At 51.1% G+C, this 22,335-nt stretch overlaps 1 protein-coding gene across 11 annotated transcripts in view; it reads left to right on the top strand.

The window, feature by feature from the left end:
- RBM33 (RNA binding motif protein 33) overlaps positions 1-22,335 on the top strand; it is a 133,553-nt gene that overhangs the window by 96,411 nt on the left and 14,807 nt on the right. For 2 of the 11 annotated variants that reach the window (XM_045086264.1, XM_045086270.1), the window contains 2 exons: positions 2,588-3,226; positions 18,827-19,036. In XM_045086264.1, coding sequence (XP_044942199.1) covers positions 2,588-3,226; positions 18,827-19,036 — 849 coding nt within the window. The remainder of the gene's footprint in view (positions 1-2,587; positions 3,227-18,826; positions 19,037-22,335) is intronic. The other 9 variants (XM_045086273.1, XM_045086268.1, XM_045086267.1 and 6 more) reach the window with 8 other exon arrangements.

The following is a 22,335-nucleotide window of genomic DNA, read 5'->3' as shown; positions in this document are numbered from 1 at the left end:
TGCTGTCCCTGGGTTAGTAACGCACCCTGGGAGGGGGCTGCCGTTCACAGCGGTGGCCTTTGTGTCTGGGGTGTGGGAAGAGATGAGTATGTGGAAGTTACACCAGTGTTTTTTAAAGGTACGTAGAAGGTATACAGTGAGTTCGTAGCATTTATTAATATAATGAAAACAGCAGTGTGAAGAACTTCATGAGGTAATATAGGCATGAAATAAGTCACGCTTTCTTTTTTTCTTTTTCTTTTTTTTTTTTTTTTTTTTAAAAGATTTTATTTATTTGTCAGAGCGCAGGCACAGGCAGGGGCAGCAGCAGAGCAGGCAGAGGGAGAGGAGGAAACAGGCTCCCCAATGTGGGGCTCTATCCCAGGATCTTGGGATCACGACCTGAGCTGAAGGTAGATGCTTTACCTACTGAGCCACCCAGAAGTCCCTAAGTCATGTTCTCTTAATCAGTTACCTTCCCATTGAAATTTGGAGGTGGGGTCAGATTTTACTAATAAACTTTTTTTTTTAGGATTTATTCATTTATTTTTTTAGAGAGTGAGCTGGTGGGAGGAAAGGGTGGAGGGAGTAAGAGAGAGAATCCCAAGCAGGCTCCTCGCCAACTGTGGAGCCCGATGGAGGGCTCCATCTCACTGGTCCTGTTACCGCAACCTGAGCCAAAATCAAGATGGAGTGTTTGACGGACCACACTACTCAGGCGCCCCGGCTTCCCTAGTGAGTGCTTGGAGCAGCGGTCATGTAGCATTACCACATGAGGAAGTAAATACAAAGTCAAGATACAGTGTTAACAAGTAAGATCATATTAAAAGAAGGGGTGAGTTTTTTGGTTTTAAAGTCAATATATGAAAAAATTAGGTAGATTTACAAAGTGGTTTAGGGTAGTTTATAAAAAGAAATTTTAGCTAAAAATTTTATCCTGCTCACAGTCCTGATAGCTTGCCCCTTGTATGTATAACCTGATTTGGCTCGCCCCCGTGTGTATAAGATGAAGTCACGGGACCCTTGAATTTTCTGGTAGCGGCGGTGTGAGCTTTAGGCACACCGCGGGCCACTGGGGCTGCTCTCTCCCCGGCTGGTTTGGGGAAGCCCTCGGTGGCACCCAGCAGGTGCTCTGTGGATGAAGTGGGACTCGCAGGCAGCCGTCGTGTAAGCTGGATGTCTTCATGTATTTGCTTGTCATTCTGTGTGTGGGTGCATGCGCTGGGACCAGGAATGACCCCATTTTACTTTGTGAGACGTCTTGTATTTGTTGGGCTTGGGTAAATGTGGTTGACAGAGCTGTGTACAAGTGTATTCATGTGTACTTGAACGTGTATTAATGCTTTCTTGATTGCTTGGGGAGCTTGCTTGGTGAACGTGAATTACTTCTGTGCCCGAACAGCAGGTGCTCCGGACCTGCTGCCTCCCCTGGCAGTCAGCCTCTTCCTGAAAACCGCGGCGCCTGCGCCTTTGAGCTGTTGCCCATGTCCTCCTGTCTGTCCGTCTTCCCTTAACAAGCGTTGTCTTTCTCTAGGTGCCCCCCTGAGCCTTCATCTACCATAGATTTGCTATTTCAGATCTATCCTAGACTTTGAAAGTTGATAACCAAGTTGGTTGGGGTGGCTTCTGAAATGCCAGGCCAGTCCTCATGAGGCCTGACTCTGTCCTGTTGGCCATTTGTGTGGGTTCTGGGAGCACCCATGGACTCCTCAGCTGCCTTTTGGTCTTAATTCCTGATTCTTAAGGTTTATTTCTTCCTGGCTGAATTATAGTGAGATCAGATCCTATTAAGTTCTTTTGTAAAGGATCTTTGGATGAGGGCATCTGCGATTTGTTTTGTTTTTTTTTTTTTTTTTTTTTTTTTGAGAAAATTACTGTAATTCTTAACAAATGCTTATCCTTTAATAAACTTTCCTCATGGGGTGCTTTTTATGAAAGTTCTTGAACTTTCTCAAAGATTTTTTTTTGGGTGGACTTTCAGAATAGTTTGGGGCTGGCATGTAAAAGGCATTCCTTACATACCATTAATATTCCAATACTGCAATTGGCAGCATTTTGATTCTGTGGGGAGTGCATGAGTTCAAGGTCAGAGAGATTGACTTGTGCTGTTCATTATAACCAATTATTCTGTGACAAATGAGTTTGAGATCAGGCTGAAAATTCTGTACGAAAAATCAATAGTTCTAATCAGGCCCTTTCAGGTCATTTACACCCACCTTTTGTTGGTTCGTCAGAGAAGAGCCAGATAAAACCTCTGTGGCAGCGCGGTCTCCCTACTGTTGCCGTTTCCATTCGGAACATATTTTGATATCTTAAATGAATGGTTTAATTGGTTTCAAACTTGTAAATGAGTGGAAATTTACATTATTTCAATAGTTTCTAATATTCTGATAAGATTTTCCAAATTAGCTTGAGCTGCGTGTGATCGTTTTTCCCTCCCCAGAGGAAGGAGTTATCCTTAAAGTCTGTAAGCAGATTTTGAATGGCTTCTTTCCGATCCCTAGCAGAGCGTTTTTGGAAAGCGCGCTTTCTGGGGCTGCTGCGCCGGCCAGGCTCAGCCGGCTTCGCCTCCCGCTCCGCAGTAAAGCAGATGTGTGCTCTCTTGCAGTTCCCTGACGAAGACGAAGAAACGAGGCTGTATCGCTTGAAGATAGAAGAACAGAAGCGCCTCCGAGAAGAGATCCTCAAGCAGAAGGAGCTGCGTCGGCAGCAGCAGGCGGGCGCGAGGAAGAAGGAGCTGCTCGAGAGGCTGGCCCAGCAGCAGCAGCTCCACCTGCCCCCGCCGGCCGCGGCCGAGCAGGAGCAGCCCGCCGCCGCCCCGTCGCCCACCAACGGGAGCCCACTGTTACCCTTCCCAGGTGCACAGGTCAGACAAAATGTGAAAAACAGACTTCTCGTGAAAAACCAGGATGTCACTGTTTCACATGTTCAGCCCAAAACATCCAGTTTTGTGCCATCTGGTGCTAACATGCAGTATGAAGGACAACTGACGAAACCGTTGAAACACTTGAGACAGGCCAGAACCGTACCTCAGAGTCCAGCTCAGCACAGAGTCCTGCAGGTCAAACCTGCGGACGGGGAGGGGCCGCCACCCCCCTCACAGACCGCTCGAGTGGCGTCCCTGCAGGGCCGGCCCCCGGACGCCAAGCCCGGCGCGAAAAGGACTGTCATGCACCGGGCAAACAGCGGCGGCGGAGATGGGCCGCACGTCAGCTCCAAGGTCAGGGTGATTAAGTTGTCAGGCGGGGTAAGTTGACGAGGTAACTGGTGCCTCTTGGAATCTGTGCTTCCCTCAGAGTGTCCTAATTCCCAGAGAAGGGTTTCGAAGAAAGGGAAGTCAGAGCTGCCTCTGCTCCCGCCCCGCGGGCCAGCCGCTCCGTGCTCGCACGCGGTGACGAGAGTCGCCGTTGAGGTTCTCCTTCCGGCCGAGACCCGTGGTCTTTCAGACTCTGTCTTGAGTTTTCCTGAAAGACCAGTGGGACAGTCCCCAAATTAGGTGTTTCTCACTTTTAGCCTATTTTTGTAGATAATTTGGGATAGAACCATCAGGTTTGTTTTAAAAATAAAATTTCCTTTACCACAAAAGCAATCTGTTGCATGCAGCTGTAGGTCCAGGGAGCACCCCGGGGGCAAGTGCGCGTTGCGCGGCTGCTTTTAAGCGGTGGCGTTTCAGAGGCGGGTCCCGTCTTCTCTTCTCAAGCTAATCTCAGAAGGATGAACTGAATCCGCAGTCAAGTGTCCTGTGCAGTCTTAGCACATGCGTGCAGGAGGAGAGCGCGCCTCCTGCCTTCCTTCCTTTCCTTTTGGGCGGTGCCCCTTCTAGATCATTCTCAGTGAGGCACAGCCATCGCGATTCGGATGAGCTCTGCACTCAGAATAGACACAGTTGCTGCAGACAGATCGCGCTGCAGAAGGTTCTCCGTCAGACGGTGCTCTGTCACATCCATCCTCACCGTGCCACGTGCTCTTGACCCGCTCGCGGGAGGGGACTTGTTTGTCCTGTGTCGACGGTGGGGCGCCCTGCGGTCTGCGTCCGGACGGTGCTGCCCCTTGCGTGCCATCTGTGCTGTGCCCTCGGAGTGGGCCAGCGACACCCGAGGGACAGTTCGTCGCTCCTCGTTTAAGGAGTTCAGTTTTACCTTTTATTTCTAGGTCCGTAGACTGAAAGTGCGAGCATTTCACGTGCCGTGAGAAAAATTTTGGTAGAGTGGTATGATCTGGAAATTCATCTTCAACAGACCCTGTGCTGTTTCTTCAGATCGGCTTTTCTCACCGCCGTTCATTGTGATTCAGAGGGTGGATAAGCAGATGGCCTCTATCACGTCAGCTTGTTGAATCATCGTATGATGTTGTTTTCTTCAGGCGAGACCTAAGCAGGAAGCCGTTTCACGGTATCTGTGGTCTTCTGTTTTGACCTTATTTTAGGCAGACTTTGTCAGTGTCTCATTTTTTTGCTTGAGTTAAAAACTTAGGAGGAGGAGACTTGGGGCCACGGGGCGACCGTTGGGAGGAGGCCTTTTCCCGTGACATTCATTGTTGGTGTTGTGTGCAGTGTGGCTCGTGTGAAGTGAGGGTCTCTCGTGGGCTGGGAGGTCTGGGGTCTGCTGTGCTCTGAGAGCAGCTTTCACACTAATGAACACTTCTCCTTTAAAATAATTTATCTACTTAAATTTTTGTTTTTTTCTCCAGTGGGGGAAAAGTGTATATTTTGTAAGACTGTATTCCAGAATCCTGTTGTCTAATTATACAGTACCCAGAGGAACAACAGAGGACCTGCTGTGCGAAAATAGCTACGTGACAAAATTTGGAATAACTTTTTATCTCTTTGTAATTGTTCAGTCATCTAACCAACATGTTCTGTGTCTTAGGATTTATTCCAGCAAGTCCTGCAGTGGCGTGTTGGCAACCTTCAACTTATTGGGGGATCAGTATCTCTGTGTGTCTGTCTCTGAACCAGAAAAAAATGGTATTTCCCAAGAGGCCTTGGGTCCTTTTGTGTGGGTAGAACTATTCTTAAGAGAACATGTTCGTAACTGTGCAGGTGATGCAAAAAGGAAACCATTTCATTTCGTTAGGTGCTGGGTCAGCTCCCGTGTCTCCTGACTCTTGTCTCCGCCCCTGCGGGCCTCCCTCTTTGCTCCGCAGGCCACGCTGTTATGCCTGGGGCTCAGCCGGCACCCTGGTAAGCTTTGGCAGGCTTAGCACATCACACCCGTGCAGAGCAGTATTTATGCGTTTCAGGTTTATAATTACTTACGGAATAAAAGCATCTCGCCGTCTGTTCGTGTTCCTGTCGTGAGGCCTGGACTTCTCTACATCCCGTTAGTGCAGAGGCGCAGGATATTGTCCTTATAAGGTTTTCTGTAGAGAGGGTCCGTTTATTTCCTTTGCTTTTCACTGACCTAAACTGGCCGCAAATAGATGCAGTTCCATTATCCTTGCTGTCCGTCGTGGCCTCCTCTAGTTCATTGCTTGGTCTCTAGAGAGGACATGGGGCGACGGCAGGGCGTAGTGTCCTGCTAGAAGGTGGCCCGGGGGAGATCTCAGTTCAGCTAGGTGTCCATCGGATGCTTAGCAAAGCAGAAATGTCTCCGAACTCTTATTCTGATGTACAAATTGGAAATGCCTTAAAACTTAATTTGGATTCTCCAGGTGTGCCTGTGAGGCGATTGTGAATCAGTACAGAGTTCTCTTTTGTTCTTTTCCGTATTTCATTATTTATAATCAGATGATCTAGGGGTTTTATTAAATTGGGTTTTTTAAAATGTGAAAGAGCCGAGTCTTAAAACAGTAGTTGTTTTTTAGTCGTTTTATTATTTTATTTATTTTTATTTTTATTTTTTTAAGATTTTATTTATTTATCAGAGAGAGAGAGGGGGAGAGAGCGAGCACAGGCAGACAGAACGGCAGGCAGAGGCAGAGGGAGAAGCAGGCTCCCTGCCAAGCAAGGAGCCCGATGTGGGACTCGATCCCAGGACGCTGGGATCATGACCTGAGCCGAAGGCAGCTGCTTAACCAACTGAGCCACCCAGGCGTCCCTTATTATTTTATTTTTAAAGTGATTTTAATTCACCCTAATCTCAAGAGAATTTCTCGTCCTTTTATATTGTTTCTCTCTGTTACGGCTAATGCATCCCGGGTATAGGAAGCGTTTTCAAAAAGAATTTAATAAAAATTCTTTGTGGGTATAAGTTCTCGCAGTCACAGCAACGAGTGGCGTGGTAAAGCCCGAAGAGTGGTTCTTTGTCCTCACCGGGGCTCTCTGTTGGCATCTCCTTGGTCACTGGTCCTTGTGAGATGATGCCCTTTCACGAAAGGTAGCGGTGGAGGCGCTCCCTCGCCCAGACAGAGCGCTTCGGTCCCTCCGTCTGCGGTGGTGCGACGCGGTGGGAGCGGAGTGGCTGTCCGTGAGGAGGACCCGCGTCTGGGTGGGCGCGCGTCCCTTCCTTTCTCTGAACCCCAGTGTCTGGGTTGTGAAGTGGCCGCGGGAGTGCGCGAAGGCGCGTCCGGCGTGCGGGAAGGCGCCCCGCGCACGTGTGCTTGCTGCTCGCTTCTCCGACGCGGTCGCGGCTCACGCCGCACAGTGGTGCTGCCGAGCGCGTGCACGGGGCGGCCTGCGTGCCCGCCGGACGGGGGAGGACATTCGTCCTGGAGACCTCGTGTGAGTAGCTCGGGCCCACGCAGCTGCTGGTGGCCGGGGCTAAGGTTCTCGGGATTTGTATTTGTAACGGTGCTTTGCCTGCTGCCTTGTTCCGAGGCGTTCCCTAACTCTTGGTCAGGGTTGATACCCTGCTGTTCCCAGGGAGTTCGTAGCAGCGTTGATTGAGACAAGTTTAGGCCGGGGCTTCTCCCATGCGGGTGTGATGAGCTTCCACTTTTCTGGCCATCCCCAGGTGGTAGCGACCGCCTGGAGAGTGTTGAGGTTTCCGAAGGTGGAGGAAAGTGTCGTGATGGGTGCATAGCAGCAGCGGTGTGGCTACAGGACTGGAGTGTGGCCGGGTCTCCATCATTCCTGTTCTAGAACTTGAACATGGGGGTCCTCTGGCCCGGTGGAGCGAGGGACGGGGTAGCCGGGCTCTGTGCGGCTGGAACTTGCCGTGTGCTCTGAACGAACCTGCGAGCGCTTCTATGTAAGTCAAATGAGGTCACATTTTGTATAGAAAACACTGTGGTGAAAACTAGGGGAATTTGCTGTTTAAAGAGACCTGTGTTGGGAGACTCATCAACATACATGTGGATTTTAGTTTTCCCGCTCAGAGTTTGGGGTCTGGCTTCCCTAGGTAAGATTACCAAAGGAGTGAGTGTGTGTAGAGTGGTGGTTTGTGAAGTGTTGGATATTGTTGAATGTTCCAGAATTTCATACACCTTCCCGAGGGTTACTCTTACATAAGTAGTCTACCTAAAGAGCTGTATTTGATGGGATGGTTCTTTATTATGTCATATGTGGAAAAATTGGCCTGCTCAGGTCTCAGAAAGATACTTAAAGTTTTTAATTTTCAGAAACCAAAAGAACAATCTTTTTACATAGTTTTGTTTATAACCAATACGTAATCCAGGAAAACTACTCAAGTAAAAACATGAAAATAGGAAGTGTTCACTCAGGGTGAACGCACTGTCGCCACCCAGCCATCCTCGGTGAGCGCGCCTCAGGGAGCAGCCTCCTGCATGGAGGACTTGGCCAGGACGGCGGCTCTGGGGCTGGGCTAGGGCGCGCTGGATCGTGGCTTCAGGGAACCTTCATTCGTGGCCCCTGTGGGCCCCGGTGACCTCTGGAAACTGCGGCGTGCTCCCCCAGGCTGGCTGGGAGGGTCCCAGGCAGGGGCAGGTGCGAGGAGCTGCTCTCGGAGGCCGCCCCAGGGAGGAGCAGTGGCTTAGAGCAGCAGTTTCTGGAGCTCTTGAAGAAGACGAATGCAAACTCTGAATTCAGCGGCTTTATTCTAATGGAGGTAATAAAAATTTTAAGAATTTGGCAGCAAATTCAGTAAACAGTCCTTTGTTCTGCCGGCCACACCGAGAAATGGGAGAAGCCAGAATGCCTCAGCAGGAAAGCCAGCTGTCCAGTTGCGATCCTCTTGTATTTTATTTTTAAAAGGCTGTCAAGTGCTGCTTGCAGAAGGTCCCAGCGTATCTGTGCGTGTGCGCTTGCTCGGGGGTCGGATGCATCCGTAGTTGCTGCCCTCCCCCGCTCCCAGGTTCTTCTCAGACTTTGTTTAGGATGTGGTAGAAGAGGGAACACGCACATACCTGATTGCTCTGTGTTTGGTGGAGGACGTTTTATTTTGATGTAATTTCGGTCGAAGAGAAGTTGCAAAAACAGGATAAGGACCTCCTGCCCCCCCCCCCCCCCCCCCACTTTGTTTTGCCCGGTTGCATGGCCACCGATCCCTCTGCCCGCCCCACACTCGGCGCAGCTCTGTCACTGCCCGGAAGTCCGTCGCAGCCTCGCCGCATCTCCTCCGCAGCGAGCTCTCCTCGTGCACATGCGCAGGGACGCTCCTCAGAACTCGGGAGATGCAGCAGCTCGTCCCCGGCATGGCTCTCCCAGTGCAGAGCCACAGTCCCAGCCCGGCTCAAGGGCATGTACTGTATATGGTCCCCATGACTTTGGGGTAGCAGCTTGGCCTTTGTGTGTTTTGCCCTTGACTTTTTTAAAGAGGGGAGGCCGATGATCTTGTCAGATGTCCTTGAATTTGGGTTTGTCTTACTTTTTCCGGTGCTGTTTCAGGTGATGTGCTTTGGGCAGGAGCCCCGTAGAAGGACGTTGTGTCCACGGTGGGTCCTGTCGGGAGGCTCCTGACACGTTTGTCCAGTGTTGGTAACTTGGATCACTTGAGCAAGGAGGTGTTTGCAAGTCTCTGTCCGTAGGGCTGCGGTCCCCCTGTCTGTGATCGGTACGGGATTTATGGGAAGGTGGGAAGGTACTTCGAGACTACAGAAATGTATCATTTCTTGTCAGATTTTCACTGTTTTTAGTCAGCCCCGATATTTTTACGGTGTCAGCACTCACTCTGTGTGCTTACTCTGATCGCTTCGTCTTTGCTCGCGGACTTAGGGCTCATGCATTCCCAGTGGTCTGGGCTTGCCGATTCTCACTTTATCCCGTGAACGGTTCCTGTTGTCGGTTTTGAGTTTTGATTGTCCCAGATGGGCCAGTGGGAGCCCCTTCAGGCTGGCTCTGTGTTTGTTGGTGTGTCTCCGTCGCTCTTGAACACAGCCTGAAATCTGGTGCAGGAAGATGATGGGGCTCACGCTGGACTTGGTCTGCTCAGCTCCGGGGTCAGGCCCGCCTCTGCGGGGTGGAGAGCGGGGCGCCGGGCGCCATCGCTCTGGGCCCTGCCCGCCCACGCCAGCCCGCCACGGTGAGTTCCAGAGGCAGATGAATCAAGAAGAGATGCCGTTGTCCGCTGCGTTTCTTGAAGCAGCCACCGACGTGACTAAAACAGACTCTTTTGCTGTACTGAGTTCACTTTTTGGATTGTTCTTGTGTGGCAGTTCAGAGAGAAGGTAACGTCACTGTTGAAACGTTAAAAACGAGGGTGTTGGTGGACAAGGAGGCAGCCGAGCCACGGCAGGGTCCCGGCGGAGTTGGCAGGTGCAGCGGCCCCGGTTGGAGTTCCGCATTTTGTTCTGTTTGCTGTGCGTGTCCACAGGGCTTTGGCAGCCGTGGCTGGGAGGCACTGCCACTTCCTCAGTCACTCATGGCCGGGAGCTCCTACCCTGGTGCCGGCGCTCGCGGTCAGGACAGCTGCTGAGAGAGCCCGTCAGGGCGTAGGAGCTGCTCCTGCAGCCTAGGTGCTGCGCGGGCGGCGGCAGCGTCCTGCCTGCAGGTAAAGCAGCCCCTGATGGGTGCTGCCAGGCGCAGGTAGGGAGACCTGATGAAGGGACTTTGCGTGAAGGGGAGGAGCTGCCTGGGGGAAGCCAGGAGGTCCGGGGAAAGGGAAGAGCCTTCCAGGTGGCTGGGGAGGGCACTGATGAAGGTCCTGTGGCAGGAGGGTCATGGCCTGTGTTCTCACTGTAGGAAGGCCAGTTTGACCAGAGTGCAGAAAGCCAAGTCAGTCTGGAGACAGGGGCTTTTATGGGCTGTTTTATGGCCTTGAGCGTGAATCTTGATCATCAGATCCGGGAGAGCCATTGGAAAGTTTCAGCAGAGAGATGAAGGGCTAGTGTTTGAACCTTGTTTTTTAGAAGTATATTTCTAAATTAGATCTTACTTGCTGTTTTTTTTTTTTCCTGAGGCTCTGCCTTTAGTTTAATATACAGAAAATCATAGGCACAACTGAGCGTTGGCTTTAGATATAGAAGTGTTCATCCTGAAGCCATCTGTCACCCTTTGGGGACTCGTGGTTTGAGGAGGAGTTACAGCTGCTATGCGTAGAAGGTAGGAATGGGGTGGGTCACCTTCACTGCCTCCCACTCTCCGGCTGTGGCCCGTTTCCTGCCTCTGGCCCGCTGGCTACCTGCCTTGTGCTTGCCACCTGCCGTGCGTGGCTGCGGGCTCTCGGAGCTGTACCCTGCTCACTGCTCCTGACTGAGGCCGGGCTCGCACTTCTATTCACTTTTTGTATCCAGGGTTGAGGACAGTTTTAAGAACATGACCGGTGTTTAAAAAAGCATTTGTCGAAATAATTGAGAAAGTATCTTTTCCCTTTAAAAATCTGGACATTGTGGGTGATTTCTTTGGTGAAGTACTGAAGCAGGAATTACAACAGTGTGTTTTCCCTGAGTGCTTCTGGTTGTTAAAGTAGCTGTTGTCGGCATTTGGATAGCACCAGTTAGCAAAATGGGGGTAAAGAGCGTTAATTCTTGTTACTAATTCTCCTGGTCGTCTTTTCACGCTAACATTTGTGGCTCCTCGCAGACTCCTCCTTCATTCGGCGTACAGAATGGGATTATATCGTACATACGGTTTGGCACTTTTTGGGTTGGGTTGAGTGGTGAGTAGGTGTGAGGACATCTCGTGCGGAGACCCCGGCCAAGGCAGAGCGCGTCCCATGCTGTGGGGGTGACCCTGTGACCTGGGCTGAGCTGCCTTACCGGTGCAGAGGGCACGGACTCGATGGATTTCTGGCAGAAGCTCGGGCGGGGTCAGGCTGTCCGTGGGAGCTGAGCCCACACTCAAGGACCAGGAAGGAGTGAGTTGGGGGGGGCTGGGTGGGAAGTGAGGTGTGGGGGGACAGAGCTGCTGTGGTGTGGGGATGGGGGCGGCAGACGAGTGTAAGCTGCTTTAACCCAGGTAGGGGAGCCAGGAGGGCCGGGGTGAGGGTGAGCCCAGACCCTTGCCTCGCGGGCTCCTTCCCTCTCCGCTAGGGGCACGGCTGGTGGAGGGGTGGAGGTGGGCCTCATTGGTTGCGGGGTCCTTTCCCCGTGCCGGGTGGTCACAAGCAGCAAGAGGGCCCGAAGGCAACTAGCAGAAGAGAGGAAGAGACCTGGGCCTGAATTCTGATTAGTCACGTCTTTGAGAATATGTATATTCCAGAAACTTCTTTTGGAGCTGAAGCTATTGTATATAAAGTTTTTAAGAGCTTTGAAGTGCTTTAGTGGACAGAATTAATAGCTTTCAGAGAAAGGACTTTTTGAGCATTCTTAAACACGTGGCTTCTAAATTTGGGCAAAATCAGCAATTGTTCATTAGAGGACAGAAATCGGTTGTAATGACTCAATCTGTCTACATTAATTTTTGGTTTTTTAGGGGTATGATATCGGGGAGTAACATAAGTGCTTAAATCAGACATAATTCCTGTATATTTAGGAAACAGGATTTGGTAACTCATTCTCCCCAGCAGAGGAGGAAATCCTTCTCCAGGGGCTTGGGTAACTCCCTCTCCTGACTTCCAGTAACTGCCAAGGATAGGAGTCATGGTACCTCCGCAGGGAAGCAGCTTCTTCCAAGCTGCTCGGCAAGGGCACGCTGGAAGCTTCTCTCCCTGGCCTGGAGCCCCACCCAAGTGGGGGAGTCTACAGGAGCCCTGCTGCCTGGAGGGCCCTGGCGTGCCGCCGCCCCACCAAGTTTCAGCCTCAGCTTCCGCTTCCTTTCCAGCGGAGCCCACTGGGGTGAGCCGTGGAAGAGTCGGGGGCAGGAGGTCCTTCCTCCGCCCCCCAGAGGCTCGTTGTATTCCTCCAAAGTCCAGTGAATTTTGTCTTCCAAAGATTTCCCCACACCTGACTCGTCTCAGGAAGGTAGAATCGGGAGCGAGAGTGGGCGGGTGGGGAGCTGGGCCCCACGAGCCGCGCTGTCCGGTCCAGCGTCCGTGCCGGTCAGCGCGCCCGGGCATGAGCAGGTGCCGTGTGCTCTGGTCTCCTTGACGTCAGGGGTTTTGCTGCACTTCACTCCATGTGGGCCCAGTTTTGAAATTTTGGGGGAAGCACCGAAGACTTACGCCGGGTACGTGTTCTGCACGCTCGCTACACGTGAGGGTGACTGATTGCAGAGAATCAGCAAATGGAAAGGAGCCCCTCCTGTCCTGTCCTAACCGTTTCCCTGGGAGATTGATCTCGGAACCTGGAAAACCTTAGCCTGTTTATTTTACTTTTTCTTCTTTAAAGAGTAGTCTTCAAAGACAAAGTAGAGCCTTACATGTATTTATATTTGGAAACTTCACGTAGCATGCATATCATTTATTGTCCAGGTTCGGAGTGAGCTTTCTGAAGATTACAGGGCGAGGCCCAGCATTGTTGCAGTTAATAGAAACCCGTTCCGTGCGGCCTGCGGGCTGCGGGATCAGCGGCACTGCCGTGACAGTGAAGTGGGCCTTATCGGAAGGGGGATTCATAAGAGGCTGCCCTGGGACCCTAACCACTGTCCTTGTGTGTGTCCTGACAATGTTATCTGTCCTCTCAGTGCGGAGTATCAAATGTCTGTCATGAGTACAGAAATTAATTTAATGTCACCTGAAGACATGCAATTAATCTTTTAGAGGTTTTCATAATACCTTTACAGAAAGAGTTGCCAGTTTGGCGGATTTGGATTTTGGGGTTTAGAAGAAGATAAGGGAAATTAATTTTTCATCAGGGTTAATACAAGCTAGCAGGGCCACAAAAGCTGAGAAAAATGGTTGGGGAATTTGTCAAGTGTTGTCAGTCTAGAATAATGCTGCTTAAGGTCTGATAGGTGTAATCAAGAGTTGAGATTTCTATAGCGAGGGATTAATCAATTTGCTCACCAGCGAATGCAAGTCAGTGATACCACTTCACGGGGTTTAGGAATGAAAATAAGATTTGATCTGTCAAATTGCGAGAAGCCCTGACAGTATCGACGGGCATTTTTATCTGTGCATTTAAACCGTTTGTTATAAATAAATTTGTCCTGCTCATGTTGGTGGCTACAAACCTCATTTTTGGTCATGATTTAGCTGATACAAAGTGTTCCCCCAGGCTAACTTAATTCAGATGGTGCCCCTTTTATCTAAAAAAGAGAAACTCCTCAGAACAGACAGTTCTACAGTATTCACTGAGAGAGAATCGTTTGTGAAGACAACCAGCAGAATCTTCTGGCTTGGTCTAAGATGGGCTGAACTTTTTCACCTCATCTGTGTTTAGGGGAAATGGCAGACTCTTAAAATCGGTACACACGCTGCTGTGCAAGGAGTGGGAGCGGGAGCCGGCTCACCTCCAGAGATGGGCTTCCACAGCGCTCTTGTTCGCAAGAGGACATCATTTCCCATCCACAGGCGACCGGCGATGCCTTACGTTTCCGTCGGCGGGTTTCTGAAGTTCTAATTTGAGGTCAGCGCTATTTTCAAATGTGCATAGCGAAGTCCTGACGATTTCAGGGTCTGTGTCGGCGCCGTGACTGTTTGTAGGAGTTGCCCAGGGCTCCGGGTGCATGGGCGCACTCTCCTTGCCCGCCGTCTGGGTCTGCGTGTGCATGCGGGTGTGCGCAGCACGTGCCCGCCGGGAGCCCGGTCATGAACGCATTGGGGACTCCCCACGTGCTGACTGGAGTAATTCTGGAACGGAAGAATTAGCTTGTCATTGTGCTGATTTGAAAGAGACTAATAGTTCTCGCCGTTGAAACAAGGAAACCTCTCCATTTCTCTTACAAAACGGAATAACTTCTATGTAAGCCCTGAGCACTCAGCTGTGTGGTTTAGAACAACACACGCATGTCGTTATAGTGACCCTTCATGCACTTGCAGGAAAGCTAGTCTTTTTTGTTTCAACTTTTGCTAAAAATGATTCTCTTCAGTCACAGTCCTCCCCTGGGAAGCAGCGTCCGATTGCAGACAACAGGAGGTCCCCACTGGTACCGTGTGACCAAAGGGATCAGGTTTTTCATTTGTACAATGAGGATAATAGTATTTACCTCTAAGGAAAGTGATGTCTGCTCAGAACCCAGTACACTGCTTGTCACATTGCGGACGGTCCAGAAACGTCAGCTCCACCCGCCCTCCTGACGGTGGACGTGTTCATTGCACCGAAACTCGCGGTGCTCGGGGTCCTAGGAGTGCCTGCGAAGTTCCTGATGCAGACTTCATGACGTCATCTACAGCCACAGAAGGTGCAGAGAATGGCCCCGACCGTGAGCCACTCCAGGGCTTCCCGAGCGCCGCCTCCCACTTCCCAGTAAACCACTGATGGGAACGGGTTTTCCTGAAAGCTAGGCAGTCGTGATCCCTGCCTGAAACGCCCCCCTTTCCGCGTGCGTTGTGGCCTCAACAAGTGTCACCCACCTGCTCTGTTCTCTCTTCTGACGGTGCTGCGGGGACTGAGGCCTCCCGTGGGGCTCCCCTTCCGGCCTGTGAACGGGAGCCGAATAGCAGTAGTGACTGCTGCTCTGCAGAAGCACCGAACGCTTCATGGCCGGGGGAGGAGAGAGCAGGCTGGGGGTGGGGGACGGGGACTCACAGAGACCGCGTGGCCCAGGAATTGTGCCGTGGGGCCAGAGTGGTAGGAGATGGGGTGCACATCCAAAGAAACGGTGTCATCATCGGGTCTTTCCAGGTGGTTCCTTAGAAAACCTTTACACCCTGACTAGGACGCTTTCTTGGTGTCACAAGCTTTCATACTCCACTCTGCATTACGAGAGTTAAGTTTTTCTCTTGACAAATGAGGAAAGAAGAAGCTTTTGTGGTACCTGTTTTTCCTAAACTTTGGGAATCAAGCCTACTTTAAAAAATAAACTTTTCTTGGAAGGAAAATGAAAGTTCATAACTTTTTTTAAAAAATTTTTTTGGTAAAGATTTTATTTCTTTATCTGACAGAGTGAGAAATCACGAGTAGGCAGAGAGGCAGGCAGAGAGAGAGGAGGAAGCAGGCTCCCTGCCCATCAGAGAGCCCGATGCGGGGCTCGATCCCAGGACCCTGAGATTATGACCTGAGCTGAAGTCAGAGGCTTTAACCCACTGAGCCACCCAGGCGCCCCCATAACTTTGTTTTTCAGGGTTTTTATCTGACATTAACGTCTCCTCTTCACAGAGTAAATTACCACCGGTCTCTTGCCTAATATAACAACGAAGAGGATTTTTATTATTTGGAGTGTTTCTTGACTGAAAGTTACGCTCTCAGTTCCATTCCCAGTTCAGAAACCATCAGGTCACCCGTGTTGATTTTATCATCCAAATAGGTGTACATGGTGACATTGTCTGCCTCAAGGAAGGCAAGTTACAGTGTCTTCCCTTGGTGTCATCTCTTCTTTTTAAGTTGAAGTTCGCTGTGTAGATCCCGTGTTTAGTTTTGGCTTACTAAAGAAATAAGCGATGACAGTATTCGTTGTCTTTGTCCATCAGATACATGGATGTCGTTCCAGCGGATTATGCGTAGCCATGTGGCGCATCAGACAGTGCCGCTGCCTTGGAAGGTGGCGCATTCCATGTCACAGTGACGTTGAGGGAACACCTGTGTGCTGACGGGCAGTGGCTGTAACTTCGAGGTCCTGATACTACCGTCTTTTTTCTAGCACATTGAGAACTTCTGTTTTTAAAAGTATGAATCGCTATTTATTGATCCATTCACTAGACCATCTTAGTATCTTGGATACATACAAGAAATTTTGGTTTGGTGAGCAACACAATGATGGGGTCTAGACTCCGGTTTCTGTAGGTGCTTGCAGCATAGCGGATGCTCCGGAACCTGCAGACTTCCCCTCGCCGGGTAGGCTCCCAGGCAGCTGACTTAGCCCCCTCGAGACCTTAGGATTTCCGGTGTCCAGGCCAGCCTTGCGTTCCTGGGGCCTGCTGCGTGGGCGTGGGGCGCGGTCCCTTTTCTGTGCGGTTGAGTCACGCTGCTGCTATTTTGGGGGGTCTTCACTTACGTTGGTGGGGGTGCTTTGGCGGCTTCATCGCTTATGTGTGGGTCATGCCAGCCTCACGGGGTCTGGGAAGGTTCCTCCTCCTCTCTTCTCTGAAGGAGGCTTCTAAGATTGGCTCTCTTCTTCCTGACACAGTGGTTTTTCTTTGCAGGAGGTTTTCCATTACCAATTCAGTATCTTCTCATATTTTCCGATTTTCTCTTTACTCTTGAATTGATTTGATGTCTTACATTTCTCTCGGAGCCTGCCCGTTTCACCTCAGCGGCCTGACTTGTTGGTATAAAGCTGTTCGTGGCATCGTTTTCATTGCGGAGAGGCCTGTAGTGATGCTGCTCTCTGGTTTCTGATTTTGGCCATTTGTACCCTCTCTTCCTTTTTCTTGATCAGTCTAGTTACAGGTCATCGGGGTTTTTTTGATCTCAGAAATGGAACTTCTGGTTTCATTGATTTTTATTTATTTATTTATTTATTTATTTTGGTCTGTTATTTTTCTGTTTCCTGTGTCTTGCTTTTTGCTGCGATCTTATCATTTCCTTCCTCGTCTCTTGAGTTTGATTTCCTTTTTTCCCCTAGCCTCTTGAGATAAAAGCTCACGTTACTGATTTCAGATTTTTCTTTTTTGACGTAACTCTTAACTTGCATCCCCTCAGTTTCGATGTTGTATTTTTATTCAGTTCAGAGTATATTTTGGTGAGTTTTTTATTCTTCATTTCTTAGTCTGGCTTCCCAGGGGTTGACCCTGTTGCTACGGAGCTTGTTGGTCGGCCAGTCATTCAGGAAGACACTGTGCAGTGGTGTGTGAGTGGGGGCGCCGGCCCGTAGAGCCCACCGCAGCTCCTCCGTCCCACCTGCCCCCACCTGCGTGAGCCCCCCTGGCTCCCTGGCGCGCTCAGCACTCCCCTAGGCCTTCAGGAGTTCCTTGATGTCCAGGATTTCCCAATGGGTCTGCTATTGTTCCAGAAAGGTCCCCGGCTGACGGCCCGGTGGGCGGTCCCCGCCCCACCACGCCCTGTGGCTGCCCCGCTGGCCAGGTCTGAGGAGTGGGTCCGAGTCCGCGACTCCCAGAGACCCGCATGCTTGTTCTGGGTGGCTTTGTCACGTAGGCGCTTCCTGTTGGGGGGCGGGGGGTGGTTGGAGAGATTTGCCCTCCTTTTCATGCTGCCCTGGCCAGAAGCCCTGCCACAGGTGACAGTTTTAATCCCGTTTCTCTCAGGTCCCAATTACTTCGGGCAGTTTTTTTCCTCACAAATCTTCCCTACACGTGTCTTACTGCAGCCCCGTGCCTTCACTGTTCCACTGAGCTGTCTCTGACGGGTCAGTGTAGAGGGGCGAGAGGCACCGAGTACAGGGGCCACTGCTGAGCTCGTTCCCGCAGCCCGTGTGGAAACCCTGGAGCCTGAGCAGGCAGGGGCCGGGCTCGCAGCGCCGCGGAGGAGGACTGGGGCCTCCCGGCTCCTCCGGCCTCGGGCTCTGCTCAGGCCGCGTGCTTTAGCAGGGCGAGGGCGAGGGCGAGCGCGCTCCTCTGTCCGCACTTTCTTTCTTGGCCCCGGCTGCTCTCCTTCACACGGAAGGCCGCGCACAGACGCCGTCCAGAGAGGTGTTCTGTGCTGCCGGGCGGGGTCGTGAGCATAAACAGTGCAGCTGGAGTGTGCTCAGGGGCAGCAGTCCCAGCGAGACCACGTCGAAGTTTTGTGAATCGGCGGCGTCCCAGCCACCAAGCCCTGGAGGCCCCGGGAGGCCTAGAACGGGAGACCGCTGTAGAACAAGGACAGGCGTGAGCTCTCCTGGCAGGAGCAAAGGATGGGTTCAGGCAGGTGGCTCTCCGTTAGGGGCACGTGGAGGACCTGCGGAGATGAGACAGGGCCTGTGGCCCACTATTGAGTGCTGATGGAGAACTTCCTGTTTCTGGCAGGTTGGCTCTTCCACAGGCCCCGGTTTGGGAGCTCTAAGGGACCCCATTTGGGGCCTGTCCTTCTCTTTAGGAAGTACAGGAAACAAGGGGTTGTCAGTGAAACTCAAAAGGTTCTGATCCTTGTGAAGCTTGTAATAGGCCCTGCAAGTCCCACCTGAAATCACAGACTTGGGGACGGAGGCACGTGCGTCTCAGTGGGGGGCAGGGTGCGGAGAGGGCCAGGGCTCCACGCCGTGTCCCCGGGGCCCCTCTGGCCATAGCCAGTCAGTCTCATCCTGAGGACTGTCCCATTTGCATCGCAAGGTGGATTAAAAGTTTGAAACCACCGCCCCACAGACAGTCAGATTCCAGCCAGATGCTCTTGGAAATGGCAAATGCAGGTTGAGTAGGAAGTATTTCTAAGTTGAGCAGTATTTCACTTGGCGAAACAGCCCGTACCGGAATCTGCAGACCTCTTGAGTAGATACAGTAATTAAAGATCTCCATGGTTTAAGTTGCTCCAGTGCAATGAAAACCCACGCACATCAGATGAGAAATTTCCTTAGTGGCTCTAGCGAAAGGACAGGTGGTTTTTCACTTGTTTGAAACGGTTTGCTCTCAGGTGAGGGTGAACCGCGGTGGGCCCTGAGGCTGGGGAAGGCCGCCCGCCCGGCCGCGCGGGTACTGACCAGCACGCTGCCTTGTTTCAGCAGGGAGGAGAGAGCGACGGCTTTTTTCACCCTGAGGGCCAGCCCCAGCGGCTCCCACAGCCCCCAGAAGTGAGACAGCAGCCCGCCCGCAAGGTGACGCTGACCAAGGGGGCCCTTCAGCAGCCCCAGCACCCGCCAGTGGGGTCCCACGTGCACTCGGCCGGCCCTCCGGGCATCAAGAGCATCCCGGGAGTTCATCCGGCCAAGAAGGTACTGCCTGTTAGCTGGGCCGAGTGCTGCCGACGCGGGGCTGGGGCTGTCCTCCTGCTCCTGGTGGTCGCGGTCGGCGTGCGGACAGTTCTCCGATAGCAGGGCCGCGTGCAGTAGGAGGGCTCGAGTAAACTTCTAAATGGACGGTAGTCTCTTTTGTTCTGGCTTCGGGGGCTGTGTGTTCACAAAAGGACTTCCTTCTCCTGACTTTGTAACGGGACACGTCAGGGAGAGGCCGCACAGCCGGGGCGCGTGGCTGTTTTTCTCCAGCTCTGACCCGTGCGCTGGGGACAACCCTGGGCGCACAGACCCCGGTCCAGCACGCCTCCTCCCCTGCTCGCTGGCTCTCCGGGCTCTGCAGACCAAGAGCCAGAGGGATGTTTGCTCAGCCACTTTCTTGCTGTTCCCAGTCCACCGGCGGGAAAGCGAGGCGGTTGTGGGTGAAGGACCCTGTCTGAGGAGAGTAACCCTGACTCTGGTTCTTTTCTCCTTCCTTTGCGTTGAGGATTCAAGGGGTCCTGACCGACTGTGGGACAAGAGACGGGGCATCCAGAATGCCTTCCGCACAGGTGCCTGTTCTCCTTTGGCGCACTGAATTTAAAATCTCCCCTAGGAGAAGGGTGTCTGCTTTGTCCCGTTATGTCCCTGCGGTAGGGCGCCCTTCCCCTCAGCTGGTAGTGGAGCTGTCTCTGTGACTTCCCCAAGGCCTCCGCCTCTCTGCCCAAAAGTAAAGTCTCTTGGTGCATAAGTCAGATGCCCCTCATCTGATGGACTTCCGCAAGGGAAGAGGCAGGGCAGCAACACCTGCTTTGAGTTTCTGCTGGAAAGCTCTGCAGTCTCCTAGCTCTTCCTCTCTGCTCCTCCTCCTACTGATACTCAGTAGTAACAATACCACTGTGAAGGCCATTCTGGGTCTTGGAAGTATTTAAATGACTTTGTTGACGTCATAAGCACTTGATGTAGGAGCAAACAAAATTACTCCCTTTTTGCAACAGAGGACGGGGGTACAGACATGACATCTTAACTTCAGTCTTGGAAGGTTGCTCCGGTCTAAACTGGCTTCAGTCAGGGGCTGTCCCCCGTACACGAGGAGAGACATTAGAGGCCTCCTGTCCCCGACAGCTGTGCGCATCTGAAACCTTTGCTCTCCTGTGAAGTGAGGACAGCAATGTTTGCCAGCTCACCTGGCCTCTTGGGAGGATTTCACGAGAAGATGCAGATAAAAAGCACGATTCCTGGGGTATAAGGGAAGCATTCGGTAAAGGATATTATTATTAATATTGTAACTTATTATAGCTAGAAGAATGCTTACCTACTGCTGGTTTCCAGCCAGTTTTACTTGCAGCTTTCCCCGACCATTTCCACTGTAGTTGATTTCAGCAAAATCCCACACATTTCGGTGCTCACGGTGCTCACGGTGCTGCGTGTACTCCTAACCCCTTCGCCCATCTCACCCCTCCGCCCACCGGCCTCCCCCTCACCCCTGCCGGGTAACCACCGGTTTGTTCTCAAGAGCTAAGAGTCTGTTTCTTGGTTTGCCTCTTTTTTTCCTTGTACATTTTTTTCTTAAATTCCATATGAGAATGAAATCATTTGGTATTTTTTTCTTTTTGACTGACTTTGCTTAGAATAACACTCTCTGTCTTCATCCACATCATTGAAATGGCAAGAGTTCATCCTTTTTGTGGCTGAGGACCCTGCCCGTGTGTGTGTGTTGTATGTATGCACACGCGTGCACGCACACGCCACATCTTCTTCCTCCGTCTGTCTTCCAGTGGACACTGGGGCTGCTTCCACAGTTCAGCTGTTGTGTTGTTGATTTTAGCCATTCGGACAGCGGAGGTGCTAGCCCGCTGTTGTTTTCATTAGCCCCGGTGAGACATGACGTGGGCCACCTTTTCATGTGTCTTTTGGCCATCTGGAAAGATCTCCTTTGGAGAAATGTCTGTCTTCTGCCCATTTTTGATTGAATTATTTGATTTTAGGGTATTGAGTTGTATCAGTTCTTTATGTATTTTGGGTACTAGACCGGTATCAGATAGGTCATCTGCAGGTGTCTTCTCCCAGTCCGTAGGCTGCCTTTTTCAACGCTTAACTTGCTGAGCTCTCCTATCGTGCTGCAGTCCTAGTGACTTATCTTTGCTTTTGCTGCTCTTTCTTCGGGAGACTCATGAGGACAATATGGCTATGACCAGTGTTAGAGAATTACTGCATATGCTCTCTTGTACGAATTTTATGATTTTAGGTCACACATTTAGGTCCTTAATCCATTTTGAGTTTATCTCTGTGTGCGGTGTCAGAGTGATCCTGTTTCATTCTTCTGCATGTGGCTGCTCTGTTTCCCAAGACCACGTGTTGAAGAGACTTTTTCCCGTTGCATACTCTTGCCTCTATTTTTTTTTGCTTTTAAAGATTTTATTTATTTATTTGTCGGGGGGGGGTGCGCACAAGCAGGCAGAGAGGCAGGCAGAGGCAGAGAGAGAAGCAGACTCCCCACTGACCAAGAAGCCCGATGTGGGACTCGATCCCAGGACTCTGGGATCATGACCCGAGTGGAAGGCAGTGGTTTAACCGGCTGAGCCACCCAGGCATCCTCTTCTTGCCTCCTTTATGAAAGATTAATTAGCCACACAGTTCTGGGATTATTTTTGGGTTTTCTGTTCTGTTCCCTTAATCTGCATGTCTGTTTTGTGCCATAGCGTACTGTCTTGATCACTCCAGCTCTGAGGTATCATTCGAAGTCTGGAATTGTGATGCTTCCAGCTTTGCTTTCCCTTTCCAAGGACACTTTGCCTATTTTGGGTCTTTTGCGGTTTCAGACAAAGTTTAGGATTGTTCTAATTCTATGGAAGGTGCTGTTGGCATTTTGATAGGGATCGCACTTCATGTGTAGACAGACTGCTTTGGGGTATTGTAGACATTTTAACATAATTTGTTCTTCAGACCATGAACATAGAAGGTCTCTCCATCTCTCTGTGTCGTCGTCAGTTTCTTTGCCCGGTGTTGTGTGGTTTTCAGAGTACGGGCAGGTCTTTCCCCTCCTAGGTTTATTCCCAGGCATCTTATTTTTGGTGTAACTGTAAATGGGCTTCTTTTCTTAATTTCTCTTTATGTTGTTTCATTATTCATTATTATTCATTATGTATGGTAATGCAACAGATTTCCGTACATTGATTTTTTTTATCCTGCGACTTTACTGAATTCATTCATCAGTTCTAGTGGGTATTTGGTGGCATCTTTAGGGTTTTCTATGTATGGTATCATGTCACCTGCAGGTAGTGAAGGTTTCACTTCTTCCT

The sequence above is a fragment of the Mustela putorius genome, unplaced genomic scaffold, assembly GCF_011764305.1.
Source record: "Mustela putorius furo isolate JIRA1106 unplaced genomic scaffold, ASM1176430v1.1 tig00000929_pilon_pilon_pilon, whole genome shotgun sequence".
NCBI classification, from domain to species: domain Eukaryota; kingdom Metazoa; phylum Chordata; class Mammalia; order Carnivora; family Mustelidae; genus Mustela; species Mustela putorius.
This window is presented reverse-complemented; position numbering and strand designations above follow the sequence as displayed.